Source organism: Amblyraja radiata, chromosome 20 (genome assembly GCF_010909765.2).
Source record: "Amblyraja radiata isolate CabotCenter1 chromosome 20, sAmbRad1.1.pri, whole genome shotgun sequence".
Classification (NCBI taxonomy): Eukaryota; Metazoa; Chordata; class Chondrichthyes; order Rajiformes; family Rajidae; genus Amblyraja; species Amblyraja radiata.
The window spans coordinates 26110924-26131669 of NC_045975.1; the positions used below are offsets into that span (position 1 = coordinate 26110924).

Genomic DNA, 20746 nt, shown 5'->3' on the forward strand with positions numbered 1-20746 from the left:
GTAGAACGGTTGTAGAATCCCTAGGCATCCCGCTTTCTTGGCTGATGTTCCTAAATAGAAATGAACACAGCATTTTGCAAGTGACTGTTTGAGCCTGACTGTGTAGTTTGTTATTTGTTCCCACAGTAGATGTACACAATCATGAAAGGAATAGATTGGGCAAACGCACAGAGTCTTTTGCCCAGAGTAGGAATCGAGAAACAGAAAACAGGCTTAAGGTGAGGTTGGGGGAGATTTAATGAGAACCTGAGGGGTAACTTTTTTACTCAAAGGGTGGGGGGTGTATGGAACAAGCTGCCAGAGGCGGTAGTTGAGGCAAGTACTATCGCAAAGTTTAAGAAACTTTTAGACAGGTACATGGATAGAGTAGGTTTAGAGGAATGAGGGCCAAAAGCAGGCATGTGGACTAGTGTAGATGGGGCATGGGTTGGGCCGAAGGGCCTGTCTCCACACTGTATGGCTCTGAGCTTCATTGGCAGTGAAAGTGGTTTTTGGCAGGAGCTGCAGCTTCTGTTTCTAACTTTGTCCATGCCAAAAGTATGTGTTGTTTCACTTACTGTAAGACCCGTTGATGGCTATATTTCTGTGGCTGCTACTTGTTCTCTTCGCAGAAGATGTGATGCTTGAGTAGAGTTAGTCTTAGTGGTAAAAAAGGCATATGGTATGCTTGCCTTCAATGGTCAGGGCATCGAGAATAAGAGTCAGGAAATCGTGATGCACCTTTCTTGGACTTTGGTTAGGCTGCATTTGGAATATTTCATACTGTTCAGGTCATCCAAATGTAGGGAGGATTTGGAAAGCTGCAGAGGAGGTTTACCAGAGTGCTGCTTGGATTTGAGGATATTAGCTACAGGGAGAGGTTGGACAGCCTTGGATTGTTTTCTCTGGAATGCCAGAGTTTGTGAGGAGAGCTGATCAAAGTATATAAAATTGAGGCGTAGATATGGTAGACAGTTGGAACTGATTTTATTGGATGGAAATACCAAATACTAGAGGGTATAGCTTTAAGGTGAGAGGGGAAAAGTTTAAAGGAAATGTGCAGGTCAGGTTTTGTGCACAGAGGGTGGTGAGTGGTTGGAATGTGCTGTCAGAGGTGCTGGTGGAGGAGGCAGATACAGTAGTGGCATTTAAGAGACTTTGGGATAAGCACAAGTATTATGTGCAGATAGATAAGGGTTGGTCTTGGCAACATGTTAGCACAGATATTGTGGGCCGAAAGATCTGTTCCTGTGCTGTACTGTTGTATGAATACGTGCATTGCCACTTGACCATATCTGAAGGGCTCGTGTGTGTAGCAGTTTTTAATTTTGGGAATATGGGCAGTGAGGAATGGGGCAAGTTAATTTTCTGTTGGCTTCTTGCAAACTTTGAAGTCGGATGGTTGTGGATGTGCAAAGACACCGTTACTTTGTGGTTCTACCCCATGAGTCCATCAATGTGACTTTTTAAAATGTTAATCTTAAATCGCCTTTCCAAACAGATCCCACTTCCAAGGATCCTCCTGTTTCCAGCAGGATTTTACTCCAACAGACTCAACTGTATTAGTATGGGTTCAGATGTGATATGTTTTCAGTGCTGATGCACATTCCTGAATATTTTGGGCACCTGAAATTACATTTGGCCAAGTTCCAAGTGAGAAGGGTCTTTGGTGAAGGATAAGTTCCGTGTTTTTTTTCCTCTTCCAGTTGTTTATCCAGGAAGAGAGATGATCAGTATATTTATTTAAGGAACAGTGCATCCTTTAGTCTGTGCTTTGCCTAACCAGGTCCTAGTTTTTCCATAAGTCTTTATGGTACAAACATCATTTGCTCTAATTCTTTGCAAGTGAGTAATTTCCGGTAAACCAAATGCTTCTGAGTTGGGAGCTAAATATAGTCTCTACCTTTCAGCAGTGTATGAAAATTGCCATTGGATTTAATAATTTGTGTTGTGGGAAGTAGATTCATTTTACCACCTCTTCTTAACCATTTATCAACTTGATAATACTTAGGGAGTCCAAAACAAGAACGCAGCGTAAACATGATTCTGACTGAATCATCTGTACCAACTTTGCTACATTTAATGAGTTTGGGTGCAGGCTGAGTAGCCCATCAACGACAGGAACAATTGAGAATGTCAATATCTGTTTATAACCATGTGAGAATCCTGATGAGGCTTGAGGTCTCTGTAATAGATATGTTTGGAAATTGTGTGGTTACCTCCCTTTTAATCAATCTATGAAACAATTTATACTTTACACATGTGCAACATTGCACAGGAACATGTAAATTAGCAGCTTGGGTCACACAGTCCCTGAACCTGTTCTGCCATTCAGTAAAATGTTGTAGATGTTGATTTAACTACACATTGCCTTCTGCATCTTGCTAAGGAAGATTACAATCTTGATCTGTCATGAGTTAAAATACTTTGCTTCCACCATTCTTAGAATGAGAAAGTTCCAAAGACTTGTCCCATGGAATTAGAAAATGGTGTGGCTGACATAAGGTCGACACTTTATTTTATATACCTTGTGTTCTGGTACTTGTAATCTGATTCTTTTCACTTTCGAATTGGTAAATATGAAACTTATTTTAACTCGGTGAGATCATTTTAAGGCTGGTGAAAAGTGATGTCTCAATATGCAGGTTAACGGGCAAATCGAAAAGGTTTGTTATTGCCAAACACACATTTTTAAAAGCCTAAAAAGAGAAAAACAAATGTAGTCAACTCCTTAATGTTGAATGGGAAAAGATGGATAACCACATATAAAGTGGGTGCAAGGTATATGTGTTGCATCTTTAGTTGTTGTTAAATGAAACTCCAAAGGAATAGTGACAGAATCTAACTCAATATCTTGGAAGGTAGACAGAGTAGTTGCTGTGGAAAAATAAACCACAGATCTATTTGGGGGGAAAGTTTGTTAGAACTGTATTGGAGAAAGTTGAGAGTTTGGAGATGAGGTAAAAACCCAGGGTTTAATGTTTTTGTTTCTGCAGCTTGCAGGAGGAGTGGTTCTTGGTGTGGCTCTCTGGCTCAGACATGATCCTCAAACCACTCAAGTGCTGGATACGCAGCTCGAAGATAAGCCGGCTCCAAACACCTTCTTCATAGGTAAGAATTAAAACTTTCAATTCAATGATGCAGTTTTGGAAACTTAGTAAAAACAGAGTTGGAGCTGATAAAGCTTCTCTCACAAAGGAACTGATAACCTAAGCAGTTCCTGTTAAAATTGAGTGCCATAATAAATATAGTCTATGTGATACTGACACATTGTGTTAAGAAAATATTCCAAATCCATTTGATTTTGTTAGGATAATTAGCTTCAGGTTTGTTACTCCTGATGTCTCTTCTTGCCCTTTAGACATTAGAGATACATCGCGGAAACAGGCCCTTCGGCCCACTAAATCCTTGCCGAACAGTGATTTGTATACTAACACTATCGTACACACTAGGGAGAATTTTATGATTTTCTTTTACTGAAATCCAATTAACCTACAAGGCTGTTAGTCTTTGGCGTGTAGGAGGAAGCTGGAGCACTTGGAGAAAACACATGCCGTCATGGGGAGGCCGTATAAACTCCATACAGACAGCACCCAAGGTCAGGATTGAACCCAGCTCTCTGGCGCTGTAAGGCAGCAACTCTACTGCTGTGCCATTGTGCAGCTCATCCGAATAAGAGTAGGCCATGGGTCCGTGAAAGTTTTTTCAAACAGATGGTGAAGAATCTTTGGAATTATCTTCAGTCTGTCACAGAGTTTATTCAAACTTCCATTCTGGGCATTTTGTCAGTCAATAGCTTGAGGAAGAGTAGAGGAGGTGGCATTGTGAAAGGTTATCCACAATCTTCATGAATGATACAGCAGGCTTGAAGGAGAGGTGGATTTTAAGAAGCACCATGAAAGAAAGATGGAAAGGTTTAGGGAGGGATTCCAGAGCATGGAACCTCAAAGTTAAAATGTTTTTGAGGAAATTCAAAGCTGATATTCTTATTCAGTAGTTTCCAAATGGCTTGTTCTTATTTATAGGAAACTTACTGGTAGTTTGGAGCAGTTTTGTGTGGTAATGATAATATTGATATCAGCTTTGAGGAAGTAAAAATGAAAGTAATTAGCATTGGTCAATTTTTTACACTTAACGCTGCTCTATGTTGAAGAATTTAAGAGCTGTAGCTACAGGTGGACCTGTAATCTGACATGGTCCATGCATTCAGTTGCTTAATGGAATTTGACCCTATCCATATTCTCTTGAGATGCTGCCTGACCTGCTGAATTACTCCAATCCTCCGCGTACCTATCCGTGTTCTCCGGCGGTGCTGCCTGATCGGCTGAGTTACTCTAGCACTTTCTTAGTTCAAATGTGGTCAATAAAATTGAATTTAATATTACTTTAAAGTATAAATCACAATACAGAACATCAATAGACATTTGATGAGAAGTAGTATGCAAATTTTTGGAAGTTCTTTTCAGCCTCAGATTTTGACAGACATACAAACACATCCAATATTTGTGAACTGAGCCACCAAATATTTATCAACTCTGCTGTGGGAAGAGTTGTATTTGTTTTAGCTGATTAATGTTTTTTGGAGAATTTGCCCTCATCTTCATTCATTGACTGCCAAATTACAGGACGTGTGAGGCGATGCAATGCCGGACCACAGAAATGTTTCTTTACTTTGCGCGATGTAAAATATCTAAAATTTGTCTGAAAGCTACATTTTTAGTTAGGATGGAGGTCTAGACTTTAAAACAAGGCAGATTTTAAGCAGTCCCATGTAAAAAAAAGTTGAATGGTTTAGGGAGCGATTCAAGAGATTCGAACCTCAGCTGGAATGTGTTGGAGGAAAGTCAAAGCTGATGGAGGTCTGAGATCTTGAGGGAATTGTAGGACAAAAGGTAACTGGTGAATTAAAGGTCATAAGGAATAGGAATATAATTCGGCCATTCAGCCCATCAAGTCTACTCAGCCATTCAATCTTGGCTGATCTTTCTCCCTCCTAACCCCATTCTCCTGCCTTCTCCCCAAAATGATTTGACAACATTTAAACTTTAAACGTGCTCCTGAGCTGGACCAGCACTGATGAAAATCTGTACTGGGTCAAGAGTAACAAATTTATGGAGTGCAGAGTGAGGGAGGTTATCTTTGAATTAAGCAGGAGATGTCAAGGGTATAGATTAGGGTTATGGAAGTAGAGATATTGTTTCATGGAGATGGAAATGCATTGACATTGCAAACACCTTGCAGTGAGAAATGACACCAATGTTCTGGACTGTCGCTTGGGTTTCAGAAGCCATCACAGAAAGATTTACAGTGATACAGGGGAAAGACTACAATGTTTTCAGTACTCTTGGTGTTTGGAGTTGTAGAGCATGGAAATGGGACCTTCAGCTGATGAAGAATGCATCAATCATTGTGTTCCCAGTTACACGAATCCCATATTCCCATCAACTTCCCCTATAGATTTAACCACTCAGCTAAATATTAGAGGCAATTTGTAGTGACCAATTAATATACCAGTCTTCATGGGTTTTAAGGAGTGGGTGGAAACTGGAAGAAACAGGCTGTAACTGGGTGGAGTGGTGGAAGATGTTGGAGCTGATTGGCAATTGTGTTCATATCATTTTTTTTGTTCAGAGAAGGACCATGGAAAAGAGAAAAGTGGAAATTGAATAACTCAGTTGGAAGCATCATAATATGAGTAAGGGATGTGAAGTCGTTGAAGACATTTGGTTGTGACTGGATGGGCAGGAAAGTATCCAGGCAGTGAAGTCCTAACAGCGAGACAGCTGAACAGAAATGTTGGAGGTTCAGTTGTTTCACAGACGGCAGACCGATCACAGTGTCGCCAGTTATTTTGGTATCATGGCATGGCAAATAAACCTGAATGGAGGGATCAGGATAAGTTGCTCCGGGAAAGGTGGAACACACATTTGGGAGATTGCAATGTGTTTGTGGGCTGTACAAAGGAGAAGGTGTGACAGTAGGCGACAATGGTGGAATGTTTTTTTTAGGATAGTGGTGACGATTTTGGAATTCGAAGTAAGGATTTAAACAATATTAGCTAATGTGCAGACCTTGAGAGTCAATAAGTTGGTCTGAATAAAGCCTATGGTTGGTATACCTGGTAGATCTCTTGAACAAGGTTGGCTCAGATGGATGAGGAGTTAGCTGGTAAATCGGGTAAGAGCACAACTTGGTCTAGAGTTGGGGGTGGATCGGTGAACCTAAAGTTGAGCTTGGTGGGCCAGGAGATGGGGCCGAATCCAGTTGATCAACTAATCTCCATTTTACATAGAAACATAGAAATTAGGTGCAGGAGTAGGCCATTCGGCCCTTCGAGCCTGCACCGCCATTCAATATGATCATGGCTGATCTACATATTTTAGTAGTAGAAGTCCCTATGCTGGTAAGGATTGATGAGCAAAGTCGTTTTTTTAATGCAGCAGAGTAAAAAATCTGAGGTTATCTTTGCATTCCAGAATGAATGAGCCGGCTTCAGCAATCATTTACGAAGCTGACTGTTGGTTGTGTCCATTAAATCTCTGCCTCTTTTCTCTGGAGAGGACCCAGTGCTAGAGGTAGTAATCTGGGGCGCAGGGGGCGCTGCCCTGCCAGCAGCGTGTTCGTTATTTTGACTTTTTGTGGGTTTTTTTGGTGTCTAAATGTTAGTTTAGGTGTCTCTTGCCGTTACTTGTATGGGGGGAGGAAAGGGGGGAACTGCATTCGTTCGCCTCCTCGACGGAGAGGCGACTTTTTCCATGTCACCTCCCTCGCGGCCTAACAGCGTGGATTGGAGCGACCTTTCCCGGAGTCGGGCCCAGAACATCAGCAGCGGGCGCAGCGTGGACTTGCCGGGGGTCGCCAGAGAGGAGTGCTCTGATCGCTGGCCTGGAGACTTTGGCATCATGGGGCTGTGGTCTGCGGAGTTTCTAGCCGCGGGCATGGCGTGGACTTACCATCCGCAGCCCGGGATCCCTCTCCGGGGATCGCCAGAGAAGAGCTCCGGCCTATAACATCCTGAAGCTGCGGTCTGCGGCAAAGATCTTAGAGCAGAGCAAGATGGGTTACTCTCACGCAAACGCGTAGTACGCTCATGGGCAGATTCATGGGTGATTATAGGACCCATTTTAGCAACCAGCCCCCGCCATCTTGCTCCGCTATCTTGCTTCAGGCCAAAGATCGGATCTTTGTTTCCGCAGCGGGGAGAGGGAGTGTGCGGCCCGGGGAGATGGGAGAGGGAGTGTGGGGCCCGGGGCAGCGGGAGAGGGAGTGAGCGGCCCGGGGCAGCGGGGAGAGGGAGTGTGGGGCCCGGGGCAGCGGGGAGAGGGAGTGTGCGGCCCGGGGCAGCGGGGAGAGGGGGTGAGTGGCCCGGGGCAGCGGGGAGAGGGGGTGCGCGGCCCAGGGAGAGGGGGTGCGAGGCCTGGGGCTGCGGGGAGAGGGGCATAGGAGGGGGGGAGACATTGTAGTGTGGGGGCAGGCGAGGGAGTGCCGGGGGGGGGGGGGGGGGGGAGTTGAGGGGTGGGGATAAGGCCTAGTGTGTGTGTGAAGTTGCGGGGAGGTTTACAATGTTTCTTATTTAATGTCCCTTGTCTAGTCTGAAATAAAGTTCATCATTGGATCAGAAGAAATATAATTATGTGTGTTATATGATTATATACATTTATATCACATTCATGTATGTGTGTTTATAAACATTTTATTCTTTAACAAGAATTAACAGAATTATGAACTAACAGAATTATGAATCTAACCCTATATCACACACAAAAACTTCCCCCGCAATGTCAATTACCCAGCGAGTCGGGTCGGGTCGGGTCGGGTAGGTTCCGGTTACTACAAAATCAACTCAAACACTGCTTGTGAGCCATTTAAAAAGAAATGATTTAAAAAACATTAAAAAAGACAATTACCAGAGTCAAATTTTATTCTTGACAAGAAGTATGAACTGACAGAATTATGAATCTAACCCTGTATCACACACACAAACTGTTGTCCCGCAACATTGATTACACTGCGAGTCGGGTCCGGTCAGGTAGGCTCCGGTTACTAAAATGGGCGGTGAAAAATGCCCAGGATCCCCTCCGTAGCGTACTACACGTCAGCCCATTGTATTTCGCAGGAGTGGCCTATCTTGCTCTGCTCTAAGATCTTTGGTCTGCGGTAGGAAAGTGCCGATTCGGGACCTCCAAGCCGCGGAGTGTGTTTGACCGTCCCGATGTCGGAGTTTTGATCATCTCGACGAGACGGCCTGTACATCGGGCCGTCCGTAGCAGTGACTACGGAGGGTTTATTGCGCTGCCCACGGGTGAACAAAGGAGGAGGACTGGCTGAACTTTGTTGCCTTCCACCACAGTGAAGAATGCTGTGGTGGATGTTTGTGTTAAATCTTATTTTGTATTGTGTGTTCTTTTTAAGTGTATTGACTTTGACTTCAGGGAGTAATGGTCTTCATGTGGAGTAAGGCCTTGGATGCAGGTGACAATGTGTAGTTGGATCATGGCTGGGATGGTTGCAAATCCACATTGATCATGTCCACTTTGGACCAATAGCAGGCTTGCTTTGGAGATAATTACTCAGCTGCTCTGCATCCAGCACATCAAATGGCCAGAGTCTGCCTTATATTTTAACCAAAGATACATTGTTTTTGATGTGATGTTGAGAAAACCAGTTGCTCCAATTTTTTAAATGTCATGAACATTTTTGCATTTAATTATTTAACCTAGCATAGGAAAACCCACAACTGTGTGAACATATGCAATTGAGCAAAATAATATTGTAACATAATGGAGAGCATCTTTTGGCCATTCCATGTTTCCTTTCATATTTCATTATCGATGAGCGGGATTTGAAGTTTGAGGAGGGTTGTTTTAGCACGAAGACTACAACCATGACTGGAGTTTATCTTGCATTCCTTGGCGTTGTGCAATTATTGAACCTGTACTTGCCTTTTTCCCCATCTAACTTGTAGGTTTACTAGAGGCATTGCAAGCATCAGTCCAAATGGGTTTGAGCAGACATGTGGAGATGATCACTTTGTCTGGATAACTTTTTTTCCCGTGTGGCTAGTTTATGTGCCAGGCCTGTTAGACTTCAGGGCTGGTGTTGTAATTAAACGCTTCCACCACCAAGTTCCTCCACCTCCCAATATATTTCAAATATTGTGACACAAAATGGAAGTAAATGTTCCTTGCCCAGCTATTATGGGATAATTCTGAGGTAATTTGACAGCGATCTCAACATTATGCCATTGTAACAATTGAAGCTCTCAAATCTACAGCCCTATGGTTTATGGTCATTCCATGAGATGACCAAATGAAATAGAATTGTTTTTGTATAACTTATCTTATCTGCTTAAAACTGACATATTATCTGAAGAATGGTCCCAGACTGAAAGACTGTCTGTTTCTCATCATAGATGCTTATTTCTTCCAGCACTATTTTGCTTATGATTCCAGTAGCTGTAGTCTCCTATATGTGTTTTGTGCACACTTAAATGTTTTATTATGATTGATGTAATGTTACTAGATTGGAGTATCTTGGTTGACACCAAGAGCTATCTGAAAATGTAATGATGTGGATTGACATGGTGTTATTTGCTCAGAATTGTTCCATCATCTTAAAAAACTAGGCTCCCTACATGGGTTGATTGTTTAGGAGAACTGAATAGTTCACTGGCTTCAAAACTGGACTTGGAGAGACTAGGTTCAATTATAGCTTTGCTGAACGTTTTAAATTTAATCACTAACTGAAGTGAATCAGAATGTATTAAAATGGTGAAAATATTGGGGGTCATTAACAAAGATCCTTACTGCAATACTTTGACCTGGATCTATCTTGAACTGCTATAATGTTTAATGTATGCTGTTGTCAACTAATGCCTTGTCTGGGCTGGTCTTGCAAAGATTGAAAGTGGTTGCAGCACATGTCCGTGAGGCATTGTACACAAAGTGTGCACATGTACTGGCAACAGTTTTGGCCATTGTCTACTGATGTATAAAATAGCTCTTCAAACTTTGGTCTGGGAGCCCCAGCTATACGAATGAAAGACTGTGTTTAATATTTTTGCCGTCCTCTTTATTTAAAAAAAAATAAAAAAAATGTCTCTATAAATCTAAATTATGCTTGCCTGTCGTGGTTTTCAGTGATAGTCCATCTGACTCTGAGAACTTCAATAGCCCACAAAAATCAATTGAGGCCAGTTCTCCAAGTGTTACTTTTGTTAGGGAATGGGTCCAACCAAGTTGCATTTATTTTGTGCTTTTAATGTAGTTAAAATCACTCCACAGAAGATGGTAAACTTCAAGGTCCAAAATATTGGTCATTCGATTTGATATCAGCAGCATCTTAAAGGAGTAGGGCACATTAATTATGACCTGAAATTACAGCTGCCACTGTACAATTATATTTGGAGAGATGGCTGAGGAGAGGAGAGGTTCTTTCTAATTCAGTGGGCCTTACGGAGGTGAGATGAGCTCTCTCTTGCCCCTTTCCAAGTGGGGAATGGTTTGTGAAGTGGGTGTGACCCTTCGTCAGAGGTAGGAGAGCCCTCTTTAGTTACCTTGGCCTCTTTCATGTCTTTCAACTCTTGCTCCATCTGTTACTCGAGTAGATAGCTTTCTCTTGTACTTTTTCCCTGAATTCAGCCAAGCCTATCTGGATGGGTAAAACTAAAGGCTCACAACAGTGCAACCAAGATGCGTAAAATTTATTCTAAAGAATCATGACATTACATGTTGAGTAAATTACTGAAGATATGATGCCAAATACCTAACCATTTGTACACTAGTATGATTTATATTACTTTGCTTTAACCTTAACTGTAACCTATCTCTTCTATTCAAATTAATTCCCGAGTCAATACGGGTGTTCAGCACGGGCGATTTGCAGGGAAATTGGGGAAACTTTTCTCCGAACTCTCATGCTTTATAAACGACAATCGCACCCTTCCAGTGACAATTTGGTGAACACAAACTTTTCCTCTCCAGTGGCCTGTTAGTTTACACTAATGTGCTTGATACAGCTACAGAACAGTTTTATGTTTGCCCACGAGCATTTATGAGATCTGAGTTTATCAGCATTCTGAAAAGTTGATGACTGGATCTTATCCTAATGAGGATTCTAATAATTACTGTTGGGTTAGGGGTGGGAGGAGTTATCCTGGCACCTATTGGTTATTTATGTATTGACTTAACTCAAGGCTTTGCAGGGCAATCGCTCTACAAAGCCTTGAGTGCACTGGGCATCAATGAAGTGGCGAGGAGAAGGGCCATCAAGAACACCTCAGGCAGCAGAGAAGGCCACGAGATGGCTCTGGTTCAGGAGAGAAGGTCCATGGGGAGGAGCGAATGCCACCTGAACACAAGTCGTGGTCTGATCAACCACGGCTGGGTCGCCTAGGTGAGGGTGTCTGATGTTGAAAGACCCGAAACACCCAATGACCCCAGGTTACATCACTGATGATGTGTTCAGGAGCATCTATAGATGTATTTGTATTAATTGGGGATGGCCACATTGCAGGGATCAAAGGTGATTCTGAGTTTATCTAAACACGTTCTTCTGCAATGCCTGTCAGCTTACAGCTTGATTGGGGGGAATCAATCCCAGCCCGTATTTCCTTTTAGAATGCTGGGATTTCATTTTTTGGTCAATTTTAATCTGTCAATTTAAAATCACACTTACTGTAAAGATACCAGAGTTAATGAGCAATGGTTATCTGAAATGAACTGTTTATTTTGAGCTGAGGGCTTCTGTTGATGTAACTTGAATAGATGCAGGTTCTGTGGGTGAGTCTGTTTATATTTCAAATATAAATATAAATTAGTTTGTGTATGTGTGCAGAGGGAAGTTGAGAGCACAAAGCACTTAAGAATGAGAGGATATCCGCAAATAATTTATCCAGTCTTGCTGACTCATTAGAAACCAATGTGAAAGCAGACTGAAGCCTTCAGCTTGCGTTATTGTTTCCAGCGACAGTTGTCTGGGTCTGCAGATTGGGAACATGCTACACTGTGATCTGAAGATGATGGCTGTGATCTGATCTTGTGATAATCAAAAGCATCCTGCCTCTTGGGGATGTGATTGTTATTCCTTCATTTCCTGCCCTTGTCCTCTTTCTTCCCCTAAAGGTTTAGTTTAGTTTTTAGAGATGCAGCATGGAAACAGGCCCTTCAGCCCTCTGAGTTTACTTGACAAATGATCATCCGTACACTAGTTCCATGTTATCCCTTTTTCACATCGTACATACAAGAGGCAATTAACATATAAGCCTGCACATTTTTGGAATGTGGGTGGAAACTGGAGCACCTAGAGTAAACCCACGCAGTCACTGGGAGAGCGTACAAACTCTGTACAGACAGCACCCTTAGGATGGAACCTGGGTCTCTGGCAGCAACTCTACTGCTGCACCAGTGTGCCACCCTAGGGAAAGGGCAAAAGAGCTCCCAGTCCTCTGGAAATCATTCTGTTCTGTTGCTTTCTTTGACTGTTGTTCCCTTGGTGGGTATTTTAACATTCGCTTTAGCCCACCACCCACCAAGCAAAGCTTTAATCCTGGGATTAGGTGTCACATCTATCGTAAAGGGACTGGATAAATAATGTAGCGGGATGGTTCTGAGATGCTTTTTATGGTCGTGTTTCGTATCCTGCTTGATGTGATTGATGGAGGGGTTGGGGAGTAGAAAGGGTTTGTTCAAAAGCCTAAATATACTTGAGGCAACAAGTTTGTGGATCCTGAAGGCACTAATGATTTAGCCATAAGCACCGGTGAGCACCGGTGAAATCATTTGTCTGTCTCTAATCTTGTTGGTCATGTGCTGCGGAAGAATTTGCCAGACTTGCAATAAACATCTGTTTTGTATGACTGGGAAGCAGTGAATTGCCAGACCCTATATGGCTACTCTTAAATTACTGCATGCAGCTGTGATTTTTTAGTTTGACTTTAGACTTGCTGGATGTCCTCAATTTGTTGTTTCTAGTCTCTTTTATCATCCACAACCCTGTCAGTTTGCTTTTAATAGTTCTCTGTAAGGGATTCCATCACTTCCTCCTATCCCATGAAGGGGCAGGATTGTGGGACTTAAAAACGTTGATCTCTGGAGCAATCTTTAGGAGGCAGAAGTTGGCACCTGTCTCCAAGGGTGATGAGTGGAAAGCAATGATTCTTTTTTTAAATTTCCGACTTCCTGAAGCTGGATGCTTTTAAATGAATAAATGGCATTCAAGAGATCTTTACCCTAACAGGATGTGTGTTGCGAGTGAGAATTGTGATGAAGCCAAGACAGATTACATGAATTGCACAAAGGCGAATTGACGTTTCTGGCTAGCAATTGTTCACGGGGGGGGGGGGGGGGGGGGGGGTGATTGATGAAGGAAGGAATTTGTCGCAATCTGATGTTTGGTTGTTGGCACCTTGGATCCCAGGTGTACTTATAACATGGCTGGCACCACTTATGTTCAGAATGGAGTAATGCACTACTTGCCTATACATAACATACCTTGTTTAAGCTGATCAATTATTTTCTATTGTGTAACAGGCTTTTGTCAACTTTCTTCACCTGGGACGTGTATTTTCCTTTACCCATTTTAATTGGGTAGCAGCAAATCACGTGGCCACTGAAGGTAAACAAAAATGCTGGAGAAACTCAGCGGGTGAGGCAGCCTCATGCAATCCTTGCATGTCTCACCCACAGAGTTTCTCCTGCATTTTTGTCTACCTTTGAATTTTCGAGCATCTGCAGTTCTTTCTTAAACATGTTCACATAAGGTGTGCGGCTGTGCCGGCCGCTTTGCGCAGGATGTGGTACAGCCAGAGCTCGGTGCACGGCTGCTGCTCGGGGCGCTCGGCGGGCTGGATGATTACGGGGGGGGAAATCTGCCTGCGGGCCGGATGATTCTGGATTACGGGCCGCATTCGGCCTGGGGGCCGACCCCTGCTTTAGCCTGAGAAGCCCTATAGAAGATGAAAAATCCTGAAATCTATGTTTGAGGAAGTGGTATCAGAGCAACTTGAAAATAATAGGATGAGGCAGGGTCACTATTGAATCATGCAATTGTTTGAAGTTTTGTTAATTGATTGTGGTCAGCAGAACAGAACAAATCAGTTTGTGCGGTGAATTTGGACCAAGAGGCTTTCCATTAGGTGTCAATTATTATACAAGTTGACGGTAATGTGGTATGGATTGAGAATTGGTTAACAAAGTGGGGAATAAATTGGTAATTTTTGGGCTAAGACGCTATGACAAATGGGTGCAGTAGATAGAAAATAATCAAGTAAAAGGTCATTCGATTTGATAGAATAAAAGAGGTGGAATACTTTACACAAATTGCAAGAGTAGAAGCATCTGGCTGCAACAAATACATAGGGCCTTTGTGACCCTGTATGTTATGTGCAGATGTGATCTCCCTACCTAAATTAAGAATATAAGTGCCATGAAAGAACACAGCAAACACTTTCCAAATTGACTCCCTGGGTTTCTGCATTAGTTCTGAAGAGAATTTCTATGTACTGGATAGAATCGCAATAAAGAGTAGGGTGCTGGGGAGTGTTGTAGAACAGAAGAATCTAGGAGTACAAGTACATAGCTCCCTGAAACTGATGCCACAGGTAGACAGGGTGTTGAAGGCGGCTTTCAGCGTGCTGGCCTTCATCGGTAAGTCGATTGCGTATAGAAGTTGTGATGTTACGTTGCAGATGTACAGAATGTTGGTGAAGCTGCACTTGAAGTACTGTGTTCATTTTTGGTCACCCTGCTAAAGAAACTATGCCATTATGCAGAGATGATTTACGAGGATGTTGCCAGGATTTGGGATTAAATTATCGGGTGAGGTTAGGCAGACTATTAGGACCTGGGGTGCAAGAAACTGAAGGGTGTTCTTTTGCAAGTGTATGTAGTCAAATGAGGAAAATCAATGTTTAAATTGCTTACTTCTGCTTCAGTTTATGTTTTTGTGATATCTGTGTCAGTCGCTGTCATCTATTATCTCCAACTTGGGCCCACTGCCCAAAGTTTCACAACCCTTTCCAGTAATGCTAAACAGAAGAGATAAGGCAGTGCCTAGTAATGTAGCTTCTGCAGATGTTGGTAGTTGGCCAAGTGATGCAAGAGAAGGCTTCCTGGACAATGTGCAGAACACCCAGCTGACAGAGGGCACTGTTATTCACCACAATTTAGTTCAGACCCTTGTTTTGCCTCTATGTCCTATTAGTTAACTCATCAAACAATAGAGGATGACAGAAGGTATCAGTACTTTGACGATGGGGGTGGTTGGATGCAAATAAATAATTGATTTTGGGTGTTTCCTTTGATCTTGTCCCACTTATCTAGAGTACCACACACAAGGTCGGTTTTCATCTGTTTTTTTACACACTAGGCTGAACATAATTTGTCTGAAGGATTGGTCAGTAGGATTGTCATTAAGCGGTATGCAGATATTTATTTTAAATGATTACACGCTCAGGAGCCGGTAACTTATTCTGTCCAAAGTTGAGATCTACACAAGAAAATAAATTTAGGAGTGGCACATGATTATATAAGCCTCTCCTGCTCAGTGTGATCATGGCTGACCTGCCCAGGTTTTAACTGTCCCGATGCAGAGTTCCGACCCAAACAATGTCAACCTTTCCTTTGCTGCTTGACCTGCTGAGTTCCTCCAACCATTTGTTTTTTTGCCAGGCCTCAACATGACCACATTGCCCACAATTCCCCAAACTCATAACTTTTCGTCTTCCAGTGATTGGGCTAACGCGAGTGGGGAATTGTACTGATTCATCACCCTCTCAGAAAATTCCTCTGCCCCACAGGTTTAACACTCACACTCAATTGTATAGATTAATCTAGGGGTGTTATGTGAAAAAATGACCATGTGACTTGAGTATTGAGTACTTAGCTTGGTGCCAGTGACACATAGTCCATTTATTTCTACGCAGCTTGCAGAGGCTTTGAGGGAATGGAAATCTTTGTGGTAACTTCACGTTATTTTTTTTAATGTAAATAGTCCACGATCTATTTATAAGAACTTTGGGTGCGCCATCGGCTGGCGCCAGCAATGGCTGCCTCGCCAGCAATCTGTCTTGCCTCTACCTCAAGCTCTGTGCCGAACAACTGGCACCATTCTACACAGACATTTTCAATCGGTCCCTGCAAACCTGCACTGTCCCTGCCTGCTTCAAAGTCTCCACTATTGTTCCTGTAACAAAAAGCCAAGGATTACTGGTCTTAATGACTACAGGCCTGTCGCACTGACCTCTGTAATCATGAAGACCCTTGAAAGACTTGTGCTGGCCCACCTGAAAAATATCATGTACCCCCTGCTGGACCCTCTGCAGATTGCATACCGGGGCAAATAGACCAGTGGATGATGCAGTCAACCTAGGCATGCACTTCATCCTCCAGCACCTAGGCCGCCAGGGAAAATATGCAAGGATTTTGTTTGTGGATTTTAACTCTGCATTCAACACCAATGTGCCAGAGCTATTACACTGAACTCTCCCAGTTGAATGTGCCTGAACCCCTCTGTTAGTGGATCATCAAATTCCTGACTGACAGGAAGCAGCATGTCAGGCTGGGAAAACACATCTCGGACATGCAGACCCTCAGCATAGGAGCACCGCAAGGTTGCGTACTCTCCCCTCTCCTTTACTCGCTCTACACCAACAACTGCACCTCCACAAACTCCTCTGTCAAGCTTCTAAAGTTTGTGGACGACACAACCCTGATTGGACTGATCCAGGATGGGGAGGAATCTGCCTGCAGACAGGAAGTGATACAGCTGGCGTCCTGGTGTCATCGCAACAACCTGGAGCTCAATGCTCTTAAAATGGTGGAATTTGATTGTAGACTTTAGGAGAACTCCCTTTCTCCCCCCCCCCCACTCACCATCAACAAAACTATAGCAGGGCTCTCACTTAACTTTTTTTCTCTGTTTCCAGCCGGGCAACCTAGGCAGCTTTTTAGGTTGCCAAATGACAATTTAGGTGGTAATTTAAGACGGCTTGCATGACGCGTGAGATAATGTGCTTGGACGAAGTGCGTAAGTTACCAGTCGGAATTATGCTCAATGAAGCATTCACATATTTCTGCTTCAAATAAAGTCACAAACTAAACATTCACCAATCAAGACATGATATATACCACATGCAGCAAAATTACAATACAGTATCTCAACTCTTTTTACACGCAATGAATGTAATTTCTATTATTTCTTTCCACTTCCAAACAATAATGTGGTTGGATTATTCAGCGTATGATCAACCTTGGTGAGACCCAGCGCAGGCTTGGCAATCGCTTCGCACAACATCTCCACTCAGTTCGCAATAACCAACTTGATCTCCCAGTGGTTCAGCACTTCAACTCTCCCTCTAATTGGAATATTTTTTGGAATATTTTTGGAGTAACTCTTGCTCCCTGAAGCAAGAGTTACTCCAGTTCCAGGGAGTGATTCTGCATTGGTTTTCAGCGGTCGCGGCGACCGGACAGCAATGGCGGCCAGATCTCCCACAATGCAAAGGGAGGGAGAAAGTGCCCGGCGCCGACCAGTTGCCATGGTAGTGCACATGTGTAGGGTGGCTGATGATGTGCTGGTCGTAGTTGTGCGCCTGTGCAGGGGGAGGATGTGCAGGCTGTGGCATTGCGCATGTGCAAAGTGGCCGGCCATGCTGGCGGATGAGGAGCGGCCGGAGAGCGGAGCCCGGCGGCCCGGACACGGATGGCGGGCGGAGACAGAGAGAGAGAGATAGAGAGGGGGGCTCGCTCAGAGTTGAACGGCAGGTTTCCCGGGTGCTTGCCAAGCCGGGCAAAATGACACAACTTTTAGGTTGCCCAGCGGGACTTTAGGTAGCCATTGGCACCTGGGAAACTTCATTTCGAGCCCCGCATAGTCACTTCTGTGGAACCATCATTTCCAGGGACCTTAAATGGGAGGCCACTATCGACACCACAGTCAAAAAGCCACCTCCCATCGACGAACTATACACTGCAAGGGCCAGGAAGAGAGCGAGTAAGATCAACCCTGGCCACAAACTCTTGGAAGCACTTCCCTCTGGAAGTCGACTCTGGACTGTCAAAGCTGCCACAGCCAGATATAAAAACAGCGTTTTTCCACTCAACAGCCAAAAGTCTGTAGCCTCCTTTTGCTCTGGTATTTTATTTAATTCTTCACATGTTTAAATTATAATGTTTTATTTTTAATTGTCTACTGTATATCGTGTTGCTTGTGAGCAAAGCACCAAGGCAAATTCCTTGTATGTATACATATTTGGCTAATAACATTTATTCAATTCAATTATAGTATGTGTTAAATGTATGATTTAATTTTCTTTAGGTTGTTTTATGTTGGGGGAAACTTTTTTAATCACTTACCTCGACGGAGATGCAATTTCTTTCCGTAAAGTATCTCCAACCGCACTGCGGCGTAACATCGGAAGTTGGCGGCATCTGCTGGAGACTGACTTCGGGAGCTCCAACCGCGGGAGCTTGTGGACTTAACATCGTGGAGCTCGCGGTCTCTGGTTAGAGACCGACTTCAGGAACTCCTACCGCAGGAGCTTCGATCGTCCTGGCTGCGGGGGCTTCGATCTTCCCGGTTGCAGATGGTTCGACTGCCCCGACCGCTAGGAACTGTGGATATTTGATCATGTCTTTATTTTCACTTAATCTTTCCACACATTATTGTTGAGTTCCAATTTTAAAATGTAGTTGCAAGCAGCAGCAGTGACTAAGCTCGAGAATGGAGTGGTGGTTAAAGGGATTTGGATTAAAGTTCTGCACCCCTCATCCCACAGTCGGGGCGATCAAAGCTCCCGTGATCGGGGCGGTCGAAGCTCCCGAAGTCGGACCCTACCAAGGGACGCAAGCTCCACGATGTTAAGTCAGCAGGCTCCTACGGAGGAGCTCCCGAAGTCGATCCCCAGCAAAGGGATCGCCAGTTCAGCGGATCAGGCAGCATCTCTGGAGATACGATATGGAAAAAGTTGCATCGCCATCGAGGAAAGAGTTTTTTTTAAGTTTGCCCCACCCCCCACATAATACAAAACTAAGGATACACTAAAACATACATTTAACTACATACATTTAAAAACAAAAGAAGAAAAGGACAAGACAGACTGTTGGCAAGGCTGCCATCGTACAGCACCACCTGATAGATGCAGATAGAACAAATGTCCATGTTAAGTGCTTACAAGTACTGGTGTAGAAAGCATTATGAGTAAATCATTCCTGTTCCTGAATGCACACACTCCACGCCTCTATTCAGAAATAGGCCAGTTCTTGCTCGGTGTTACAGCATAAAAGCAATTAGTTAAGGGCTTGTCCCACTTGACAGTTTTTTTTTCGGCATCATATCATTGTCGCCAAAAGATTTAGAACATTTCAAAATTCAGCGGCGACAAAAAAAGTTGCGACACTCGGAAAAACACCGCGCGTCATACGTCATCACGCTACGACGTTTCAGTGACCCGATAAGTCAGTTAATGTTGCCGGCAGTCGTGGGACAGGCCCCTAAAGTGTTCACCAAAAGTCTTAAAATTAGTTCTCATGAAACAACAAAGAACAGGAGTTGATCGTTGATAGCCCTCGGGCTTGTCATGTTGTCCATCCACCTACTTTGATTTTGTTCTGCGAAAGTCTTCAGGGTCTTCTTGGAATCCAGTTTCCAATTTGTAAAAATTTCAAGCTGATGTTCAGGTTTTTTGAAGGAGTGCTTTCTAGAATTTCTGCCAAATTCTTTGCATTAGGGTTAAGGAGATCATCTTTGAGAAATGTGGCTCTAGGTTTTGGATTACCTCTTGTTTCAGGACCCTTGCCCAGCTATAAGTTACTCTGCATCTCACATCAAATACTGTACTCACTGCTGCCCTTTATCTTGCATACTCACAAGAATGTAGTACTAGTTGATGTAGCCAGTTCACAGAATTTGAGTTTATAACATGAATGTTTCTGGGCAAATTGGTGCCTTCAAGAAGAGTGCTATGGACTGAAATCTGTCTTATTGGAGGGGTCTATTTCAAAGATGATATAATTATGACCTCCAGACATTCTTGTTCCTTTTCCCTTGAAGTAAAGGTTACTTTAGTTGTTCCAATTCTTTCGATTTATATTAAAGTTAGTTGCAAGAACAAGGTATGAGTCATGGCGTTTTGTCTATAGGAAATGCAAGGAAACAAGTTGGGAGGGAATGTAAATCTGTTTTAGGGGACAAATGGATAGAGTTCCAGGCATTAGGGATATGAAGTATGATGAGGGTAAAGTTTGGAAGTGCAAGAAAACTGAGCTATGAGGCTCATAAGAAGAGGATTATCGTTGTGAAGAAAAGTTATAGCATTTGTGGTCTAGAACTGGTGAAGTGTGCAAATGTCTCCACTGTTTATGCTCCCCTTCATGGTTGTTTACGTTGGAGCAGTACAGTGGAGGGATAGAAAATTGCAAGGCTTGGTATAAACAAAGTATATTTTTGAGGCACAGCTATGGGATAAGACCATAAGTGAGTTGCAACATACGGAGAAACAGTAGAAAGGGGTAAGAATGAGTTTGTTATCTGATTGAATGGAGGCACAGGTTCGAGGGGCTAATTGGTTGTCTCCTACTCTAATTTCTTTTGAAGATAGACACAAAATGCTGGAGTAACTCAGCGGCCCAGGCAGCATCTCTGGGGGGAAAAGAAAAATGTGACTGCTTCAGAATAAACGCTACAGATTTCCCCTCTGGTAAAGCAGGGAAATGCAATAAGCGTCTCCAGTGAGTATGCAGGAGGCCAAAAGAAGGTGAATTTAAGTATT

General features: G+C 43.3%; 1 protein-coding gene across 1 annotated transcript in view; it reads left to right on the forward strand.

Annotated features, from left to right (window-relative positions):
* cd81 (CD81 molecule) overlaps positions 1-20746 on the forward strand; it is a 51161-nt gene that overhangs the window by 2535 nt on the left and 27880 nt on the right. Inside the window, exon 2 of the mRNA XM_033039125.1 lies at positions 2976-3090. Within this exon, the coding sequence (XP_032895016.1) occupies positions 2976-3090 (115 nt within the window). The remainder of the gene's footprint in view (positions 1-2975; positions 3091-20746) is intronic.